The sequence below is a fragment of the Histoplasma capsulatum genome, genomic scaffold, assembly GCF_000149585.1.
Source record: "Histoplasma capsulatum NAm1 scaffold_7 genomic scaffold, whole genome shotgun sequence".
NCBI classification, from domain to species: Eukaryota; Fungi; Ascomycota; class Eurotiomycetes; order Onygenales; family Ajellomycetaceae; genus Histoplasma; species Histoplasma mississippiense.
The window spans coordinates 2,325,131-2,343,953 of record NW_001813976.1 but is presented as its reverse complement, the minus strand read 5'-3'; the positions used below and the strand labels follow the sequence as shown (position 1 = coordinate 2,343,953).

The following is an 18,823-nucleotide window of genomic DNA, read 5'->3' as shown; positions in this document are numbered from 1 at the left end:
GAAACGCACGTTTCAAAGAGAACGTGATGGCGGGGTAGAAGTTTCGTCCGTTGTGGGTGTTCTTCCGCCAGCGGTGGCTTAGGGGAATTAAGCCCAAGGAAGAATTAGGCTGGAACGGCAGCAGCATGGGGTGAGAAACGGGCAACAATAGTGAGCTTGGCCTAGGGTTGTGAGCAGAGAGGAGCATCCTATCATGAAGTGGATAAACTGTGCACATTAACAGCGTTTTCTTCCCTTCGCCGCCAGAGCTGGAGTTCTATCAAAGGAAAATTTCACAGGAACCCCTTCTTTCGGTTTTCTGAAACACATATAGGCCCCAACCTGCTGATTTCATCAGAAATTTCACTGTGGGGACGCTCAAGCGTGTCCTCAGGAAGTACAGCGAGGCATTGAGCAGTGGACAGCCATTAGGATGACTCCCTACATGTAAACGAAAAGGCATGGAAAAAGGCCTCTTAATGAGACATATCATTCGTCAGGCAGTGAGTTCGCTCGTAAACCTGTCTTACCCAAACATACCAGATATCGGTCCGTCCCAAAAAGAGAGCTTGCTGGACAAGGGGAAACTACCATTAAGGTATGCTTAGGCAAAATGCTAATTTCAGAATACCTGTGACCCCAGTGCGAATAATATGAAGGCCATTGAGGATGAACTCTGCTCTTCCCGCGACAGACCCTGGTGGGTTTCGAATTATTGGAGGGACCCCTTGGAAACTTTTGCAGATATGGAAGACGAGATGTCCCTTGGAAGTGAGTTGTCACATGACCCAAGCAGCTGGTGAGAATGATTTTACCGACTCAAAAACATTGATATTATTGATATATATTTCTCACAGGTTTGTGAATTGCCAGATAGGATGCAAGGGCTATCATATTCCGAAAGAGAATGCTATCCAGAGCCATGAGATCTAGTGGATCCAAAAGTATAATACGCTGTGCCTAAACGCCGGGACCAGAGAATGGCAAAAGAAAAAACCGAAAAAAATATACAAAAGAAATTGAACCTAGCACACTCCAGCTTCCAAAATTTATGCAGATAGTAAATATACATGCCAAAGTGGTCTTGCACATGCACAACTTTCATTATGATGCCCGCAAAAAGAATCGTAAAGAGGTCTGTGGATGCGGGTACATAGCAATCCATTTCAACACAGGTGTTTGAATTTATATAGACCAGCCCATGTGGCCACGCGTCGAAATAGAGAATCGTTCGGTGTAGGATTATTGGTCTTCAGCCATTGACCATTGAAAGCGTTGACGAGCCAGTCAGCAAGGCCTATATGGAAGGAAATTCATTTAGTTAAAATGCTAAAATAGAAAATTGCTACAATATACGACCATAAGAAAAAACTTACGAGTGTAAACCATTTTATGCGCATTATGGTAATTGATATTGTGGTTGGAGTCTGGAAAGACGTGAACATCGTAGTTATCAACGTTGGCCAGGTCCAGTTTATCGAGCAGGGTCAGCGTGTTTTGGATGTGGACGTTATCATCAGCTGTTCCATGCATCACCAGGAAACGAACACTGTTTGCTAACGCGGTAGTGTTGGAAATAGCGGAACTGTCATAACCCTGCGGGTTGTGTTGAGGGGTGTGCATATAACGTTCGGCATATATGGAATCTGAATAAATGTTAGCTTAAATAATGCCAAAAGGTATATATTTTAGGGCCCAAAGGCCGCATACCATAATACCGCCAATCAGTCACCGGTGCTACCGCCATTCCATACTGAAATGTTCGTCCCCCGTCCTCCTCGATCGTCTTCAGAGTCATAAAACCTCCGTAGCTCCAGCCCCATATGGCCATCCTAGACTCATCAACATATGGTTTTGCCGCCCATTTTTTGGCAACTTCTATTTGGTCTCGAGCCTCATAATGCCCAAGCTTTCCTCGAACTAAGCTGAGGGATTTCCGGCCAATATAACCGGTGCCTCGACCATCCACAGTCACAACAATATATCCCAGAGTAGAAGCAACATAGCTCTGGAAATCGACACCGAACTTTTTGTCAACGGTTTGTGACCCGGGCCCGCCATATAAATAGAAAAGAACAGGATATTTTTTCGTTGGGTCGAAATTTGGCGGACGTCGTTCTAACACGGGTAGCGAGAAACCGTCAATATTGATATACTGGAAAACTTTCGATTCCAGGGAAAAGAGACGAAGCTTTCTAGACAGGTGGTTATTCTGCTCTATAATTTCTTCAAACGGGTTTTCGTTGGCGGGAGTGCTAATAACCTTCTGCCAAGGTACTTTGGGCCCCCGGAAATTTAACAAAGCGTATCCGGCGCCGTCTGAGAAAGAGACATCATAATAACTGCTCTCCGACACATTCGTCACTGGCTGAAGTGCAGTCCCATCAAATTTTACGCTATAGACATGTCGTTCCCACGGCTCATTGCCAGCAACAACGAAATAAACCAGCCCTCTCTTCAGGTCTACACCTGACGGAGAATTCACGACCTCGGAGTGACCTTTTGTGAGGATGAGAGGTTTAGGATTATCGAGAGGCGTAAAGTAGGCTAGCTGATCACGTCCTTCATGGATGACCGTATCTATGTAGCCATCCTCAGGCCGGTCATTACTCGGGTCCGCAGGAATAAACCGCGTAGATTGTGTCGGCTCCACCCAGCCGCCATCCAAAGCATTTATATCTTCTTTTCTGACAATTTTTCCAGTCCTCGATAACACATCGATAGCGGCAATGATAAGAATATCACTTTCTCGGTTAGTCTCTCTGACAAGAACCTTCCCATTCGAGGCCCACAGAACCTCAATGATGAGGCGATTGTCATCGGGAAATCTATCCGCAACGTCCACTGAAAAGATTTCGCCCTTCCTAATATCATAGAATTGGAGATCTACGATGGGATTCGGTGCGCCAGCTTTGGGGTATTTAATTTCCCGCACTTCGGGATAATTCTCTTCACCAAGATTGGGGTCCTCCCCACTTGGTCGGGACACGAAATACTGTATAGGGTACTCAGGCACCGCAGACTCATTGGTCCGAAGGAATGCAATATAGTTGCCATCATGTGCCCACCAAGTCGCGCTGTTGCCTGAAAATACCTCCTCCTCATAAACCCAATCCGGCACTCCATAAAGCAAGTCAACACCGCCATCAGAAGTGATCGTTATAACTTCCTTTGAACTTAGTTTTCTAAGAAACATGTTATTATCTCTTGTGAACACAACAGCATCTGATTTGTGAGACCAAGAAGCAAGCTGGATCCTCTGATCTTGAGCAGCGGGGTCGAGTGGCTGTCCCGTTTGAGTATCCACATCAAACAGCCAATACTTCCCAGTAAACGAATGGCGCCAGTTCTGTTTTTTCTCGGATAGCACCAGAACCGTCTTCAAATCCGGGCTCGGCCAAACCTGAGAGCAGATGACGGTTTCTCCTCCCACTGTAAAAGTATTCTTCTGCATCAAAACAATAGAGCCTTTGGAAGAATTCGTATCCTTGCGACTGACAATGTCTTCCACGCGCAAGTATCCAGTAGATCCGGGGCCATCTTTCTCAAGAAGCAATCCATCCTCGCCATTCGGACCTGGGAACCACGATATAAAGTGGTGACGCGGCATCCATTCTTCCCCAAGCACGTCGTCCAACGTTATCCGATCCCCTCGAAGCCCTCCACTTGATATGTTATCCTCTGACAAGATGGGCGTTTGGTATGTGTCGTGACTCCTGAATATAAAAAGGACGAAGGCAAGAGACCATCCACCCAGAGAGAGGAATAAAAGTGACCACAACGCTATCTTAACACTTTTGTGCATCGGCTTCCCTCCGGACGGGATATAGTCCGCATCCTCGACGTCATACTCAACGTCGTCGTCCCAGTACCGATCGTCGTCATCGTCACGGGGCCCTTTCTCGCTTAGCCCCGCATCTTGCGTCGAATTATTGATTCTGTCAATGACGGCGAGAGACAGCGAAGCGGTGGAGGACGAGTAATCGAATGAGTCTATTGAGTTACGGAATTCTGTGCTCCCTCGAGTTAGCGGCACCCTTTCCTCATCATCCCTGCTGTGTCCTTTCTCCGTAGCCATTGCAGTGGCCAATCTCAGAGAAGGATTAACTTCCAATTCAGCTGCAGCATATCACCGAATGAATAGGGTGGACAGCACAGTGGATGACATCCAGATGACTCTATGGCAGGGTCAATGGAGAGTAGCGGACAGAGTAAGGAGACAAAGCTAAGCCACTTGAGGCCTGTGCCAATGCGGAAAGGTCAGAGTTGTCCAATGATATGCGAGTTTAGCTCATAAGCGCCAAGTGCGGTTAGTGTGCACAGGCCTTAACCCAGCAGTAACGACAAACTACATATGAAGGACGGAAGGTCGGTTACGATAACTAGCTAAGTAAACGTTGTGTTGATTGAATATTCAGACAGAGCATCGGATTGTTCAAAGGTCAAATATTTGTAATTTAGATATTCGCCGCTTTTTCATAGCCTCATCTCGCAACCACCTATCACATTTTACTTCCACGCTGGTTCATAGGAATATGGTACAATGAGCAGCCTATACGGCTTGCCAGGCAACGCAGATGAGCAAGAATTTTAAGTAAAAAAACATACGCTTAGATAAAGTATTCACAGAAAACAAGGTAGAAACTAGAAGAAGAGGTAAATGGAAGGAAAACTCGCGACGCAAAAGAACTCAAGAGAAACCAAATTAAAAAAAAGATTGGTTATATAATGGAACATACAGGAGATAAGACCTCCCGTGTGTTATTTCCCCGGTACACCATAGGCGATCCCGAGCCATACAAACTTCAGTCTCACAGACAATACATCTAATACGTCCGCTTGAATGGCGGCACAGGCTTGCACTCATTCGCATCGAGCGTATTGGGATTTACCGCACGGTAGGTAAGGTCGACCTTGCCATGAGGCTGCTTTTGGTAGGTCAATGTGTGTTTCATCCAGTTCTCGTCATCACGGTCTGGGTAGTCCTCGCGGGCATGTGCACCACGGGATTCCTTGCGGTTGGCAGCGGCAACAGCAGTTTGCGTACTATAGTCCATTAACAAACAAGAAAACCCATTTATAAATGAAAAAAAAAAAAAAAAAAAAAAAAAAAAAAAATTGAAAATTGAAAATTGAAAATTGAAAATTTGAAAAATTGAAAAATTGGTGTGGGATATATTGGAGAGGGGAACTTACGCGCAAGTCAGCAAGTTTCTCAGTTCGAGAGTCTCAACGAGATCGGAATTCCAAATCATGCTGCGGTCCTTGGTTCCCACATCATCAAACATCTGATCAACCTCCTTAATTTTGCGGACACCCTCATCCAAACTTTCTTGCGTTCGGAAAACGCTAACATCAGTTTGCATAGTCTTTTGCATAGCATTTCTAATGTCAAATGTCGATTTAGATCCCTCTGCAGTTCTGACCTTGTCAAGAACGCTAATCGATTCAGCTCCAGCATCTGCACTAATCTCCTTATGTGGTTGACCAGGCGATGACTTATCACGAATGGTGTGGGAGACTGCCCGGCCGAATACAATGAGATCAAGCAGCGAGTTTGCACCAAGTCTGTTGGCACCATGGACAGAAACACAAGCGGCTTCGCCACAAGCATACAAGCCCGGAACTACCTTATCTTGACCCTTCTCATCTAACGTGAGAACCTCGCCGGTATAACGAGTTGGGATACCGCCCATGTTATAGTGAACAGTTGGGAGAACGGGAATAGGTTGCTTGGTAACGTCAACGCCGGCAAAAATGGATGCGGTTTCTGAGATACCAGGCAATCGCTCATGGAGGATTTCAGCAGGAAGATGGCTGAGTTGCAGGTATATATGGTCCTTTTCAGGGCCAACACCACGTCCCTCGCGGATCTCGAGAGTCATCGATCGCGAAACAACGTCTCGACTAGCCAGATCTTTGGCAGTTGGAGCATATCGTTCCATAAATCTCTCACCCTCAGAGTTCAGCAGATAGCCACCTTCGCCTCGAGAACCTTCTGTGATAAGACAACCCGCACCATAGATACCCGTGGGGTGGAATTGGACAAATTCCAGATCCTGGTTGGGCAGGCCAGCACGGGCAACCATGGCCATACCATCACCGGTACAAGTGTGGGCGGATGTGCAGCTGAAGTAAGCACGGCCGTATCCTCCTGTTGCAAGAACGGTGTTGTGTGCGCGGAAGCGATGAATAGTGCCATCTTCTTGATTGTATGCAATTATGCCTTTGCATTCACCATCCTCCATGAGAAGATCCAATGCGAAATATTCGATAAAATAGTTGGTGTTGTGTCGGAGTGATTGGCCGTAAAGAGTGTGAAGAAGAGCGTGTCCGGTTCTGTCAGCAGCAGCACAGCATCGGTAAGCTTGGCCTCCCTTGCCGTACTTCTGAGACTGTCCACCGAAAGCACGCTGATAGATTTTACCGTCCTCTGTTCTCGAAAATGGACATCCATATCCTTCAAGTTCAATGATACTTTGAGGTGCCTCTCTTGTCATGTAATGGATAGCATCCTGGTCACCCAGCCAATCGGATCCCTTGACGGTATCGTACATGTGCCATCTCCAGTCATCCTCGTGCATACTAGATTCTCAAAATCAGCGCACACCTTCGTATTGCTTCAAATAGATGCCACGGCATTGAGAAAACGTACTTTCCAAGGGCAGCATTAATACCTCCCTGAGCTGCTACCGTGTGGCTTCGTGTAGGAAATAATTTTGAAACACAAGCTGTGTTGAAACCTGCCTCCGCAAGGCCGAAGGCAGCACGGAGACCAGCACCACCAGCTCCAACAACGACGGCATCATATTCGTGGTCCTATGAATCGTCAGAACACTCTCATTTCGGAGATTATAGATAATTCGAGACGGCGGGGAGACCACGTACGATTACGGGATAATTTTTCGGAACGAAGGGAGGGGCTTCTTTCGCCCGGAGAGGTTGATTCGCGAATATCCTGGCTTTTGCGGGTCAATTGGCAACGCTTCCAATGTTGGCAAGGGGCCCATGGCATACCTGTGGGACGTGAAGAAGAAAATAGACGTCTTTGATCCTTAAATGCGTTGGAAAACTATAGAGAAAACACTTGTCAGTACGTACAATGGCTTGGGTGCTGAGGACGAGGGGAATCGTAGGTGCCATACCCTCGTCGCGGAAGCCAGGCTCCGCAATCCGGAAAAGCTCATGATGCCTCAAGTCTAACACAGAACACTGGGAGATCCAATTAAGTCAAAGCACTAACTGGAGGCGTTGTTGAGACGGGACATCTAAAACTGAGTTTGATCTTTGGACGACGAAGTTAGTGAAGAGTGGTGGTTATAGGACCGTTACATAAGCTGGTCTTTGCCTGGTTCCGACGCAGAGGTCCCACCAGCAGCCAATCACAACGGATGTAGAGGTAATCTTTCCGAGTTGGTCCGTTCACATGATGGTTCAAACGAGAATGATGTATTACATTTAGACGTGTATATATTCCATTGCTCTAACGAAAATAAGAATCTAAACACAGTGCTTCTAGGAACTGGGATTATTGTATGCCTTATTCCGCCATCGTACGGTGCAATATCTCCTGCAGTATGCTGATGTTTTAGTTGTACTGCATGTATGTTGCAGTCGAGTTGAACTTCAGGTTCCCCTTTATCACCTTATCAACTGCAGCCAGAAAATCTTTCTCCGTTGCGACCTTTCGCCGGGCTCGGATGGCGAACATTCCCGCTTCGGTTGCCACGCTTCGAAGCTCTGCCCCGGTCGAGTTTGGGCAGAGCCGAGAAATAAGTTCCCATCTGATATCTCGTTCCATCGACATACTTCTGGCATGAATGCGCAGAATGTTAGCCCGCCCTTCCAAGTCTGGTAAAGAAAACTCGATCTTCCTGTCAATGCGTCCCGGTCTCATCAGCGCTGGATCAAGAGTGGATGGTCTGTTGGTAGCAAACATGACTTTGATGTTTCCTCGAGAATCAAACCCGTCCAATTGGGTGATCAGTTCCAACATAGTCCTTTGTACTTCGTTGTCTCCTCCGGCACCATCATCAAAACGCGCCCCTCCGATCGCATCAATCTCGTCGAAGAAAATGATGCACGCCTTCTTTGTCCTAGCCATCTCAAAGAGTTCACGCACCATTCGAGCTCCCTCTCCAACGTATTTCTGCACCAACTCACTGCCAATAACCCGAATGAAAGTGGCATCCGTTCGGTTGGCCACAGCTCGGGCACACAGAGTCTTTCCTGTTCCAGGTGGACCATAAAGCAAAGCTCCCTTTGGTGGGTCGATTCCTAGACTGACGAATCGTTCTGGGGACAGCAGTGGCATTTCGACAACTTCTCGAAGTTTTTCAATTTGTTCCTTACATCCTCCAACGTCTCCATAGGTCACATCAGGTTTGTCTTCAACTGTCATCATCGTAACGCTTGGGTCAATCTTAGGAGGTAAAGGGAGAAGAATCTGGTATTTATTTCGGTCCACCCTAAGTATATATCATCAGCTCGCAGTCCACCGATTGTATTCAGATGGATAGAAAATCTTACCCAACACGCATGCCCTCTTCAATATCCGTAGGGCTGATTCGCTCCCCAAGGTTCACAACGAACTTGGCTATCTGTTTAACGTTGATGACATATTTACTTTTTTCCGGATCCTTCTCATCTTGTATAATTTTCGTACAGCGTGCGACTTGTAGTGGCTGTTCTTCTTGCATTCGTTGTCTATCTGCTGCAACATCCCACAGGTGCGGTGGCGCAAGCCCGGTGTCGGATTCCTGAGAATGGTGAGTTTCATCATCACCCCAATACTAAATGTATAATAGAACCATATACCTTTACTCCGATCTTATCGTTGACGCTTGTTTGCTTCTCCTTGATTTGTTTTTCGAGCTTTTTCAACGCGGCCGCGTATGGGGCTGCGCCATAGGTCTTGAGGACTTGGATGTCCCTACAGGATAGATTAGTCCAAGAATTCCAGAGTTGACGCAGAACGAACGATGAGATACACGACGTACTCATCTGTTAGCGGTGTAATCTTCTTCTCTGGCTCTTCATCATCTGCAAAGTTCTTCTTGTACTTCTCCCAGTTCTGGCCCGTGGCGCTGGGCATGCTGGCGAAATGGCAAGAAGGGCGGTGAGAGATAGGATCAAGGTCGACGGTCTTGAAGCAGCCACTAAGTAAATATATTATGAATAGGTAGCACGGCGAGTTTGGTATGGACAGTGATGCGTCTGGTTGTGTGTTGTGATGTTGGTAACTTAGCTTCGGGAAACTCAGATGGTTATGTAAGGTTCGCAAGAGCTTTTCACCGCACTAGCGTCAATGATCGCCAAGCATCACTGTTGACCAAGAGTCCGTAGTTTTTGGACAACTCCCAACGACCCCTCCATTAACACCATTATCTCGTTGTATAGCGCGTCATCTATATAGACATCTAAGATGGCGTCTACTATGAGCGCCTCTGGCAATGTCGGGAACAACAGCTTCAAGGTTTGGGCCTCACATCATCTGCCTTTTCCCTCCTAATATTTACTCACTGGGTATAATAGGACAAAGAGAAACCCATGGCCGTGCGGGCCGGCAATATCATGGCAGCTAGAGGTATGTATAACTTATGGCTTATTCACAATCACTTGCTAAATGTTCTCATAGCTGTTGCCGATGCTATAAGGACGGTATTGCGCCCTTAAACATCCACTCTCAACATAGAACATGGGGCTGACCGAGAAGCAGTCATTGGGTCCAAGAGGGATGGACAAGATGGTAAATTTTAATCACAACATGGTGAATATGATAAGGAACTACTAGGCTGATTTGTAGTAGATTCAAACTGGGAAAGGCGAAACCATAATTGTACGCTCTACGGCCTCCCCATTATTATTTACAGGTATCTAACCCGAGCCATAGACGAACGATGGAAACACCATGTTAAAAGACATGGCTGTTATGCACCCAGCTGCAAAAATGTTGGTGGACCTTAGTGCTGCGCAGGATGTGGAAGCTGGCGATGGAACTACGTCTGTCGTTGTTATTGCAGGAAGCTTATTGGGAGCCGCGGATCGATTGTTGGCGAAAGGTGGGATGGGATTCTTCCCTTGTTCATTCACATTCATCCTTATCAGCAGCTGATATCTTTAGCAGGAATACACCCAACTACTATTTCGGAATCTTTCCAGAGAGCCGCCGCCGCCGCAGTTCAGATTCTTCACGACATGTCCCAGCCTATTTCCCTTTCAGATCGAGCAACACTTCTTCAAGCCGCTTCAACGTCGTTGTCCTCGAAAATCGTCTCCCAATATTCAAACCTGCTCGGGCCCATCGCCGTTGACTCCGTGCTAAAAACTATAGATCCTAAAACAGCTGACAACGTTGACCTTCGAAATATCCGTATAGTGAAGAAAGTTGGAGGCACAATTGAAGACAGCGAAATGGTAGATGGTCTGATCCTGAATCAAGGGGTCCTGAAAAGCGCTGGCGGCCCCGTCAGAGTTGAGAAGGCTCGAATTGCATTAATTCAATTTCAACTAAGCCCTCCTAAACCAGATGTACGTCCATATCATTTTCCAGCTCATCATTGAATGCTGACCATGGTCCCAGATGGAAAATCAAATCGTAGTAAATGACTATCGACAGATGGACAAGATCATTAAGGAAGAGCGCATGTATCTTCTAAACATGGTGAAGAAGATTGCCAAAACCAAGTGCAATGTGCTCTTGATCCAAAAATCCATCCTCCGCGATGCCGTTAACGACATCTCTCTCTACTTCCTCTCCCGCGTAAAGATCATGGCTGTAAAGGACATTGAACGTGATGAAGTAGAATTTCTCTGCAAAAGTTTAGGCTGCAAACCCATTGCCAACATCGACTCATTTACGGAAGACAAACTCGGAACCGCAGACTTAATCGAGGAGGTTCAATCTGCAGGATCCCGCTACACCAAGGTGACTGGCATCAAATCAGCAGCTGCAAACCAGACAGTTTCAATTGTGGCCCGCGGTGCAAATAGCCTAGTCCTCGACGAAGTGGAGCGATCCCTCCACGATGCCCTCTGTGTGATCCGATGCCTCGTTAAAAAAAGCGCCCTCATTGCCGGCGGCGGTGCACCGGAGATCGAAGTCTCACAAGCCTTAGCGAAACAATCTCGGGCTCTCACAGGCACGGAAGCGATATGCTGGAAAGCTTTCGCCGATGCAATGGAGGTTATCCCTACAACTCTCGCAGAGAATGCCGGATTGAATGGCATAAAGGTCGTTACCGACCTCCGTCACCGACACGCCATGGGAGAGAAGAATGCCGGAGTGAGCATCCGAAGTGGAGGGGTTAAGGACAATATTGCGGACGAGAAGGTGCTGCAGCCGCTGCTCGTGAGCACGAGTGCGATCGAGCTTGCAGCTGAAACAGTGAAGCTGATCCTACGAATTGACGATATTGCGCTCTCTAGGTAAAAGCGAGAAACGCATCTTGATTGGTCAGGTGAATGTTTCCGGCCTGTCTTGGGGAGGGAAATATGGGATACTTAGAGAAAATGTCGAATGACAAAGTATAATTGGAAAAAGAGTTGAAAAGCTGTGTTTAATTATCTGATTCATAGAATAAAAAATGCCTCGACCCTTTTCCCCTTGTGGTAGTTTTCCTCAGAACTCTCATCCAATATCAAACTTCTCTCTATTGCTCAACATAGCATACTACTATTGTTCTACCAAGTTTTCTCGACCACACTGATAAATGAATGAATGAATCCTCGCTGACCATATCCCCAAGTATGAAGTCATGAAAATCCGCCCCTCGTCCGAGCGAAAACTGTCAATACAGGAGTCCACCCAAAACACTATCGTTTGTTGAAGTAAGAACTTATAAGATAATTCATTCCAGCAGCCCATACGCAAGCAGAATGTATCCTCGTGCATCTTCTTCTCCTTTCACCAGATCAATAAGATGTTGAAATGAATCCATCGCCTCTCTTCTTGTCTTTCATGAACATCGTTTTAATCGAGATATTCTTGCACATACATATGCATAATCACGCTCCGGGAGAAAAAAAAAAAAAAAGGAAGAAAGAAAGAAACAAAGAACAATACGCGATATATCGTTTAAATAAAACAAGGGAACCAAGGAGCTCTGCTTTTGTCTTCGCGCCAAGCAATCCGAGTAACGTGACTCACCACCCAATGAACTCATCCACCCAACGAACTGCTATTTTTTCCATGAATCCCTGCAACTCTTCAATTTCAACCACCCACCATGCCACCCAATGAAGTGATTATAGAGCAAGCAATTGCTCAATTGAATTGACAATTGATTTCTAAATATGCTGAGGTTGCAAAGGAATTCAGAATCAATCATGTTATCTTGATGTGGTGGTTTAAAGATCAACAGATCTTCAGAACATAGGCAACATCAATCTATTATCAGAATCTCATAAATACTGAAGAACAATATCTTCTATTTCATATTAATCAGTTATCTGATTGTGGCTTCCCTGTGACACTTCAAATACTGTGCAATTTTGTATTTGAGATCATCAAAATGCAAGTAGAAATCAACTGAATGTTTCATTTTGATAAATGATATAAAGTAAAGATCAAGAGTATCTATTTTCACACTTTGAATTAAAAGAGAAAGTAGACAGATAATAGCTACTATTTTAAACAATTCTTTATTCTTGTAATTGCAGTTTTTTTGCTTCTTTTCATATACAATTTTATCAGCTTTTTGCTGACTTTTATTGAATAGTTGTAGAAAAAGATCAAGCAGTATAATATTCTTTTTCAAAATATTTATAATTTCAATGAAAAAGGTTTTCTTTTTAATCTTCTTCATACTTTTAAGTGAATTGTTTCTATAAAAGCTTTTAAATGAAAGCATATAATTGAAGCAATACAGAATGACAGTAGAGAATTTATTTGTTTATTTACTGATATTTATACAAATGAAACTACAATTTTATCTGCATTCATTTATTGTAAAGAATCAAGAGATATACAAGATATGAGGCTTGGAGATTTTGATTTTAAAAAGAATCAGACATTCTTCACTGCTTCAGAAAATGAATGAAGTAATGATGAATATGAGTTAATCTAATTGAAACAAGTGTTTGATTCTCATACAAAGTAAAAAACAAAAAATCATTATTGTCTGTTTGTTGAGCCGCCTCAGCCATGTGACCACGTGACTAAGTATTCACGTGATCTCATAGTGTATTACATAGCTAGCTAGCTCCCACTCATTAATAACAAGCAACTACGTGTAAGCCTTCAACAGGTTATGGCCCTCTTGTGTTAGAGGCGCGTCAGTTCGATCCAGAACCTCCGAAATTGAGAGCAAGAGCTCTATAGACACTTTTACGGAGATTTCGGTCAGGAATTGGAATTGTTGACCTAACTGGTGCGCTGAGAACGCGTCCGGGCACGGCAAATTCCTCTATCCTACGGCTCGGATGCCACCGACATCATCCACAGGCTACAATACACGTCTAAAGGCACGTATGCAGTCAGAAAAAGACCTGGATATAGGTTACTCAACTGCGGACGAAAGCAACGATATAGAATCCCCACCTGAGACCCCTAGCAGACCACCTACATTCCCACAACAGCCGACCCCCATTACCGTCAAACAGGTAAAGAGACGCGATATGGCTAATGAATCGACAGGACGTTCGACAGGTGGTGGAGAGCCCTCAGGCTCCCACACGCGTCGAACCTCAGATGGCGATGATGTCTCTGAACTGGCAACAACATACAATCGGTTGGTGGCACAGGGGTTCCCAGCAGAGTTGGCCGCACAAGTGGCACAACAGCGATGGGCAGCAAAGATGGGAATCACATTGTCAACGGGTAGCAGCAATAATGGGGGCTCAATGTCTGCCCTTAAAGAATTCAAGGATGAACACGACCACGTCAGCTTGTCGCTGAATGAAAAGCTTGCAGGGGCCTCAAACTTTGAGGCGTTCAAACGCGAAGTTATGGCGAGAGCAGTACTGCTGGAGGCCAACACCATTCTCACCAAATACGAGGAGCAAGCACCCGAGGACTCCACCCCTGATGAGAGCAAGATATGGAGCTATAAGAACAGGCGGATGTGGGAATGTATATGGAATAATATGAAGTCAAATGCCCAGACCCTCGCGCAGTCAAAACTACAGGGTGATGAGGAAACCGGAAAAATGGGGAACACCGCAGCTCTGTGGCGAGCATTGGAACTTGAATACCAGGTTCACGCGGCGGATCACCAAAACACGTTATACAGTCGAATCTCCCATATGAACATCTATTGGCATGGGGGGGATCTCACCCCCTTTGTGCAGGACTGGCGTCAAACAGTTAATGAAATCGCAGCAAAAGGATGGGCGCTGCCAGATGCGTACCTCCGACAACGCTTTGTTGACGCGTTAAAAACCCACAATCAGGACTGGGTACAAAATTATCTCAAGAACTTGCGGAACGGGCATGACAAAAATCACATCCCTGTGTACGACCTAGATGATCTTATCGACGAGCTTATACGACTAAAGACTGTCGTCAAGAAGGACACGGGTAAAGGGATGCAGTCCAAGAAGGCTAAGGACAGTGAAAAAGAGGGTTCGCAGAGCTCAAACACCCTGACTACCAAAAATTCAAAGGAGTTGAACACGTCGCAGAACACCAATCCGAGCACCTCACAAAACACCCAAAATTCGCAGCGTTCGGACAAGGAAAGGACTGGGGTTAAATGTCACTACTGCAGCTACCCAGGCCACATAAAGAAGGATTGTCACTACAAGAACTGGAGAGATCAGAGTGAGGAGTGGCAGCAGTCCCGAAAAGCAAAGATTGAGGAACTTGCTAAGAAAAACGGCGAGGAACCACCCGAATTCCAGAGCTCATTGAAGGGACTGGCCGCGTTACGTCCTCAACGCGATCCGAATTGGTATTTAGACACTGGGTGTTCGGGCAATATAACACCCAATATGGAGGTGCTCAGCAGTCTGCGGCCCTCAGATGACGGAAATTTTGCGGAGGACGCCAATGGAGGCTCTATCCGCACGAAAGCAGTTGGCGAGGCGAATGTTATGTTGAATGGGTCGACCCTACGCCTAAACGAAACGAATTACACTCCAGATGTGGCAAGTAATCTCGTCAGCTTTGGTCAGTTGTTATGTGATGGGTTCGACTTTGAGCTACTTCGGGGAGAGGACAGTAAAATGTACGGGTTTAAGATCAAGGCCCCAGATGGCGAGGTCTTTTACGCAACGATAAACAACTCACGCGTCTTCCCCATACATGGCACCAAAGAAGCCGCAATAGCGGCAGTGGCTAAATCAGTCGTTCCTAATCTGGCTAACACCCTATTTGCATGGCACGTCCGTCTGGGTCACCTCAATGAAAGGGACATTCTGAAACTGGCGAAAGACCCCCAGTCGGGTATAGTTATCAAAGGGGATTTGAAGATGCCCTTCTGCGAGACGTGCAAACTTTCAAAAGCGAAAACCAAGATCTCACGGATCCCCATGCCACGGGCGAAGAATCGTGGATATAGGATTCATTTCGACCTCGCGGGCGGTGGTGAGAGTCTTGGTGATGGGTTGAATGTCTTTTCACCTAGCAATCAGGGTTACAAATACGCGCTCCTAGTGGTTGATGACGCCACTCGTTACAAGTTCACCTATTTCCTCAGAGCAAAAAGCGAAGCCCCTGATGCGGTTGAATTCCACCTCAAACACCTAAAAGGATTGGGTGTTAATGTCGCGTTTGCAAGGTCTGATTTTGCGACTGAAATTGGGGGCCAAAAGACACAAAATGTCCTCACCAAACATGGGGTTAAATGGGAACCGACGGAGCCGTATGCTCCCTGGCAGGACGGGGTAAGTGAACGAGCGATTCAGGACGTAGCTATGAAGGCGCGCACTATGATGGTCCAAGCAGGTCTCCCACCTGAAATGTGGGCGGAGTGCATGCTAACCGCGACTCTGATCTCAAACATCACCCCTACCTCGACCGAATTATATAGTGAGATTGTACCCGAAGGACGTTGGAGTTCAATGACGAGTTTTGAAGCATGGGATGGGAAACCTTACAAGCGGGCAAGTGCTCTACGCGCGATTGGGACCCCCTGCTACGCATTAAAGGTTGGTAACCAAAAGGAAAAATCGAAGTTCGCAGCCCGCAGCGAACGCCACATCCTTATAGGATATTACGGGGGCTATGCCTACCGTTTATGGAACCCCACTACTAAGGAAGTTGTTGTTAGTAGTAGCGTAGAGTTCAATGAAAGTGCGACATTAAACCGCCTAGTTGGCCCTGCTCTGGACGATCGCAAGACGTCAGAGATTTCTTATAATACCCCCAGTGGTGAACCTGAGAAGGTTGACCAGCAGATTTCCTACAATCCCCCTGTTCCTGAGGACTCCCCTCTACAAACTGAAATAACCCCTGCGGAACAACCCAAAAAGGACCAGCTTTTCCCATCAGCCCAGGGGACGACTGGAAAGAAGCGCGGACGGCCAAAAGGTAGCAAAAATAAGCCAAAGGCCCAACTAGCCGTAGCCGGGCAGAGGGAGAATATTGATGATGACACTGATGAAGAAGTCGCCCGCCAACCGTTTAAGGGTTGGAAGGCATTTAAAAAGCCTAATCACGAGATTGTCGCAGGGATCCGCGTCCCAAATACATATGGGGAAGCGATAGAAAGCCCGCAAAAGGAGAACTGGCTTGCCGCGATGAAGAAGGAGATTCAAAGCGCTCAAGATCATGAACTTTATGAAATTGTCCAACGACCGTCCAAGGCCTCTGTGTTAGGGGGTAAGTGGGTGTACAGAATTAAGACAGATGAAGACGGAAAAATCACAAGCTACAAGGCACGTTGGGTGGTTCAGGGGTTCCGTCAAAAGAAGGGTGTAGATTACGACTTGACATACGCCCCCGTCATATCCGCGGATACAATCCGCACGATTTTTGCAGTCGCAGCCTCAAAAGGATGGAAGATTCGCCAAATCGACTTCGTGACGGCGTTTTTAAATGCAGAACTCCCTGAGGGTGAAAGGCCCTATATGCAACAGCCGAAAGGATTCGAGGTTGGGGACCCAGAGAAGAATGTCTGTTTAGTAGTACAGTGCCTATATGGATTAAAGCAGGCTCCCCGGAATTGGTTCAACCTCATAACCTCCTACTTGGGAAAAATTGGATTCGTCGCTAGCGAATGGGACTCTGGGCTGTGGTATAACCGCGAGAAGCAGGTGTATTTGACGTTGTACGTTGATGATATGAAGCTAGTGGGGCCCGACGAGGGTGCCCTAGAGGATACGGCGAAATTGATCGCGAAGGAGTTCAACATTAAGGACTTGGGTGAGGCGCGTCACTACCTGGGTATGAAAGTAGAACGCGGGGACGAGGGAATTTGCTTATCTCAAGAGGTGTATATTGACCAGGCCCTTAAGAAATTCAACATGACAGAGTGCAACCCCGTTCGAACCCCCATGGATCCAGGATTCGCCCCCGAGGGAGGTGACCCATTTGATGAGAGTTTGTACAGAGCGGCAGTTGGCACCCTACAGCACCTGGCCACGTATACAAGGCCCGACATTGCATTCGCGGTCGGTTATTTGGGGCGTTGGGCTAGTAAGCCTACAACAGCATGCTGGGCGGCGGTTAAACACCTGCTTCGTTATCTCAAGGGAACCAAGAGCCTGAGAATCATCTACCGCCATACCGCGGAAGTCGGCACTAAATTAAACGCGTTTTCAGATTCAGATTGGGCGGGTGATGTTGGGGACCGGAAGTCCACCTCTGGAATGGTGATTTTGCTGGCCGGTGGCCCAATCTCGTGGAAATCCTCAAAGCAAGGGGTAGTGGCGCTGTCAACAACTGAAGCCGAGTACGTTGCGTGCAGTGAGGCGCTTAAGACAGTGATTCGAATCCGCGGCCTACTTAATGAGCTGGGTCTTGCGGATGGCAGTTCACCTGCTCCTACCATCATGAACATCGACAATACGGGCGCGATAGCGGTGGCAAATGGCGAAAAGGTGACGCGGAACGTGCGCCATATTGACATACGCTTCCACCATGTCAGGGATGAGGTCCGCAAAGGGACCATTAAGCTGTGTCACATTGAGAGCGCGGGTATGGCAGCGGATTGTCTGACCAAGGCATTAAGTTACGAGATGAATACCCGGGCGATCGAGATGCTCGGGCTAGTGGGTTGAATTTTACTGGTTTTATAGTATTTGAGCGTATGGACCTAGGCCTTATTAGGCAAGTAGAGTCTACTTCATGTAATTAACTTTCATTGCGGATTTGAACGAGTTGAAAGGTAATAGAGAGCAGCGGCTGGGATGCCAGCAAAGTGGCATGGGGGGGGTGTTGAGCCGCCTCAGTCATGTGACCACGTGACTAAGTATTCACGTGATCTCATAGTGTATTACATAGCTAGCTAGCTCCCACTCATTAATAACAAGCAACTACGTGTAAGCCTTCAACATCTTTTTTATTTTTTATTCTTTTTCAATAACGACATTCATGCACTTTTTTTTGGTGGGGAGTACGTGTTAAAGAAAGAAAAAAATTAAAAAATGGAAATACGTAACAGGTGGTTCAGGCTGGTGTATCGGTGGGGTTTTTACACATATTGTCTCTTTTCTTGGATATATATGCAAGTAAATGGTGGAGTATACAGAGCATGTATGTTCTGGGTGTACTCTATAACGGAGCTCTACCTCGTAGCAATACGTTTATCCTCAGCGTACGGTACACACTTTATACAGTATACATATTCAATCTGCGAACCGTGTCTATCTATGTAAGTACCCATTTTCACCTTGTGTTTGTCATGCAAGGGTGCAGAAGGGTTCTTTCTTGTTCATGAGCGTTATCTACTTCCCTCTCCCA

The 18,823-nt window shown here is 46.4% G+C and overlaps 6 protein-coding genes across 6 annotated transcripts; 3 read left to right on the top strand and 3 right to left on the bottom strand.

Annotated features, from left to right (window-relative positions):
• Positions 1 to 125: 125 nt before the first annotated feature.
• On the top strand, positions 126 to 844 carry HCAG_06319 (predicted protein; the record flags this gene model as incomplete). The annotated part of the gene is made up of 4 exons (XM_001538664.1): positions 126 to 130; positions 314 to 376; positions 623 to 750; positions 837 to 844. 4 exons carry the CDS (start codon positions 126 to 128, stop codon positions 842 to 844), a joined length of 204 nt encoding a protein of 67 aa, XP_001538714.1.
• Positions 845 to 1,145: 301 nt separating this feature from the next.
• Positions 1,146 to 4,057, bottom strand: HCAG_06318 (hypothetical protein; the record flags this gene model as incomplete). The annotated part of the gene is made up of 3 exons (XM_001538663.1): positions 1,146 to 1,276; positions 1,356 to 1,625; positions 1,690 to 4,057. 3 exons carry the CDS (start codon positions 4,055 to 4,057, stop codon positions 1,146 to 1,148), a joined length of 2,769 nt encoding a protein of 922 aa, XP_001538713.1.
• Positions 4,058 to 4,805: 748 nt separating this feature from the next.
• Positions 4,806 to 7,166, bottom strand: HCAG_06317 (succinate dehydrogenase flavoprotein subunit, mitochondrial precursor; the record flags this gene model as incomplete). The annotated part of the gene is made up of 5 exons (XM_001538662.1): positions 4,806 to 5,025; positions 5,176 to 6,564; positions 6,635 to 6,798; positions 6,997 to 7,051; positions 7,081 to 7,166. The coding sequence occupies 5 exons, from the start codon at positions 7,164 to 7,166 to the stop codon at positions 4,806 to 4,808; spliced, it is 1,914 nt and encodes a 637-aa protein (XP_001538712.1).
• A 401-nt stretch (positions 7,167 to 7,567) lies between these two features.
• On the bottom strand, positions 7,568 to 9,073 carry HCAG_06316 (proteasome-activating nucleotidase; the record flags this gene model as incomplete). Its single annotated transcript, XM_001538661.1, has 4 exons — positions 7,568 to 8,447; positions 8,509 to 8,738; positions 8,797 to 8,911; positions 8,979 to 9,073. The coding sequence occupies 4 exons, from the start codon at positions 9,071 to 9,073 to the stop codon at positions 7,568 to 7,570; spliced, it is 1,320 nt and encodes a 439-aa protein (XP_001538711.1).
• A 455-nt stretch (positions 9,074 to 9,528) lies between these two features.
• On the top strand, positions 9,529 to 11,410 carry HCAG_06315 (hypothetical protein; the record flags this gene model as incomplete). The annotated part of the gene is made up of 6 exons (XM_001538660.1): positions 9,529 to 9,565; positions 9,617 to 9,639; positions 9,788 to 9,817; positions 9,872 to 10,040; positions 10,106 to 10,509; positions 10,598 to 11,410. 6 exons carry the CDS (start codon positions 9,529 to 9,531, stop codon positions 11,408 to 11,410), a joined length of 1,476 nt encoding a protein of 491 aa, XP_001538710.1.
• Positions 11,411 to 13,401: 1,991 nt separating this feature from the next.
• HCAG_06314 (hypothetical protein) lies at positions 13,402 to 18,141 on the top strand (the record flags this gene model as incomplete). Its single annotated transcript, XM_001538659.1, has 4 exons — positions 13,402 to 13,447; positions 13,478 to 16,741; positions 16,775 to 17,034; positions 17,074 to 18,141. 4 exons carry the CDS (start codon positions 13,402 to 13,404, stop codon positions 18,139 to 18,141), a joined length of 4,638 nt encoding a protein of 1,545 aa, XP_001538709.1.
• Positions 18,142 to 18,823: the final 682 nt, after the last annotated feature.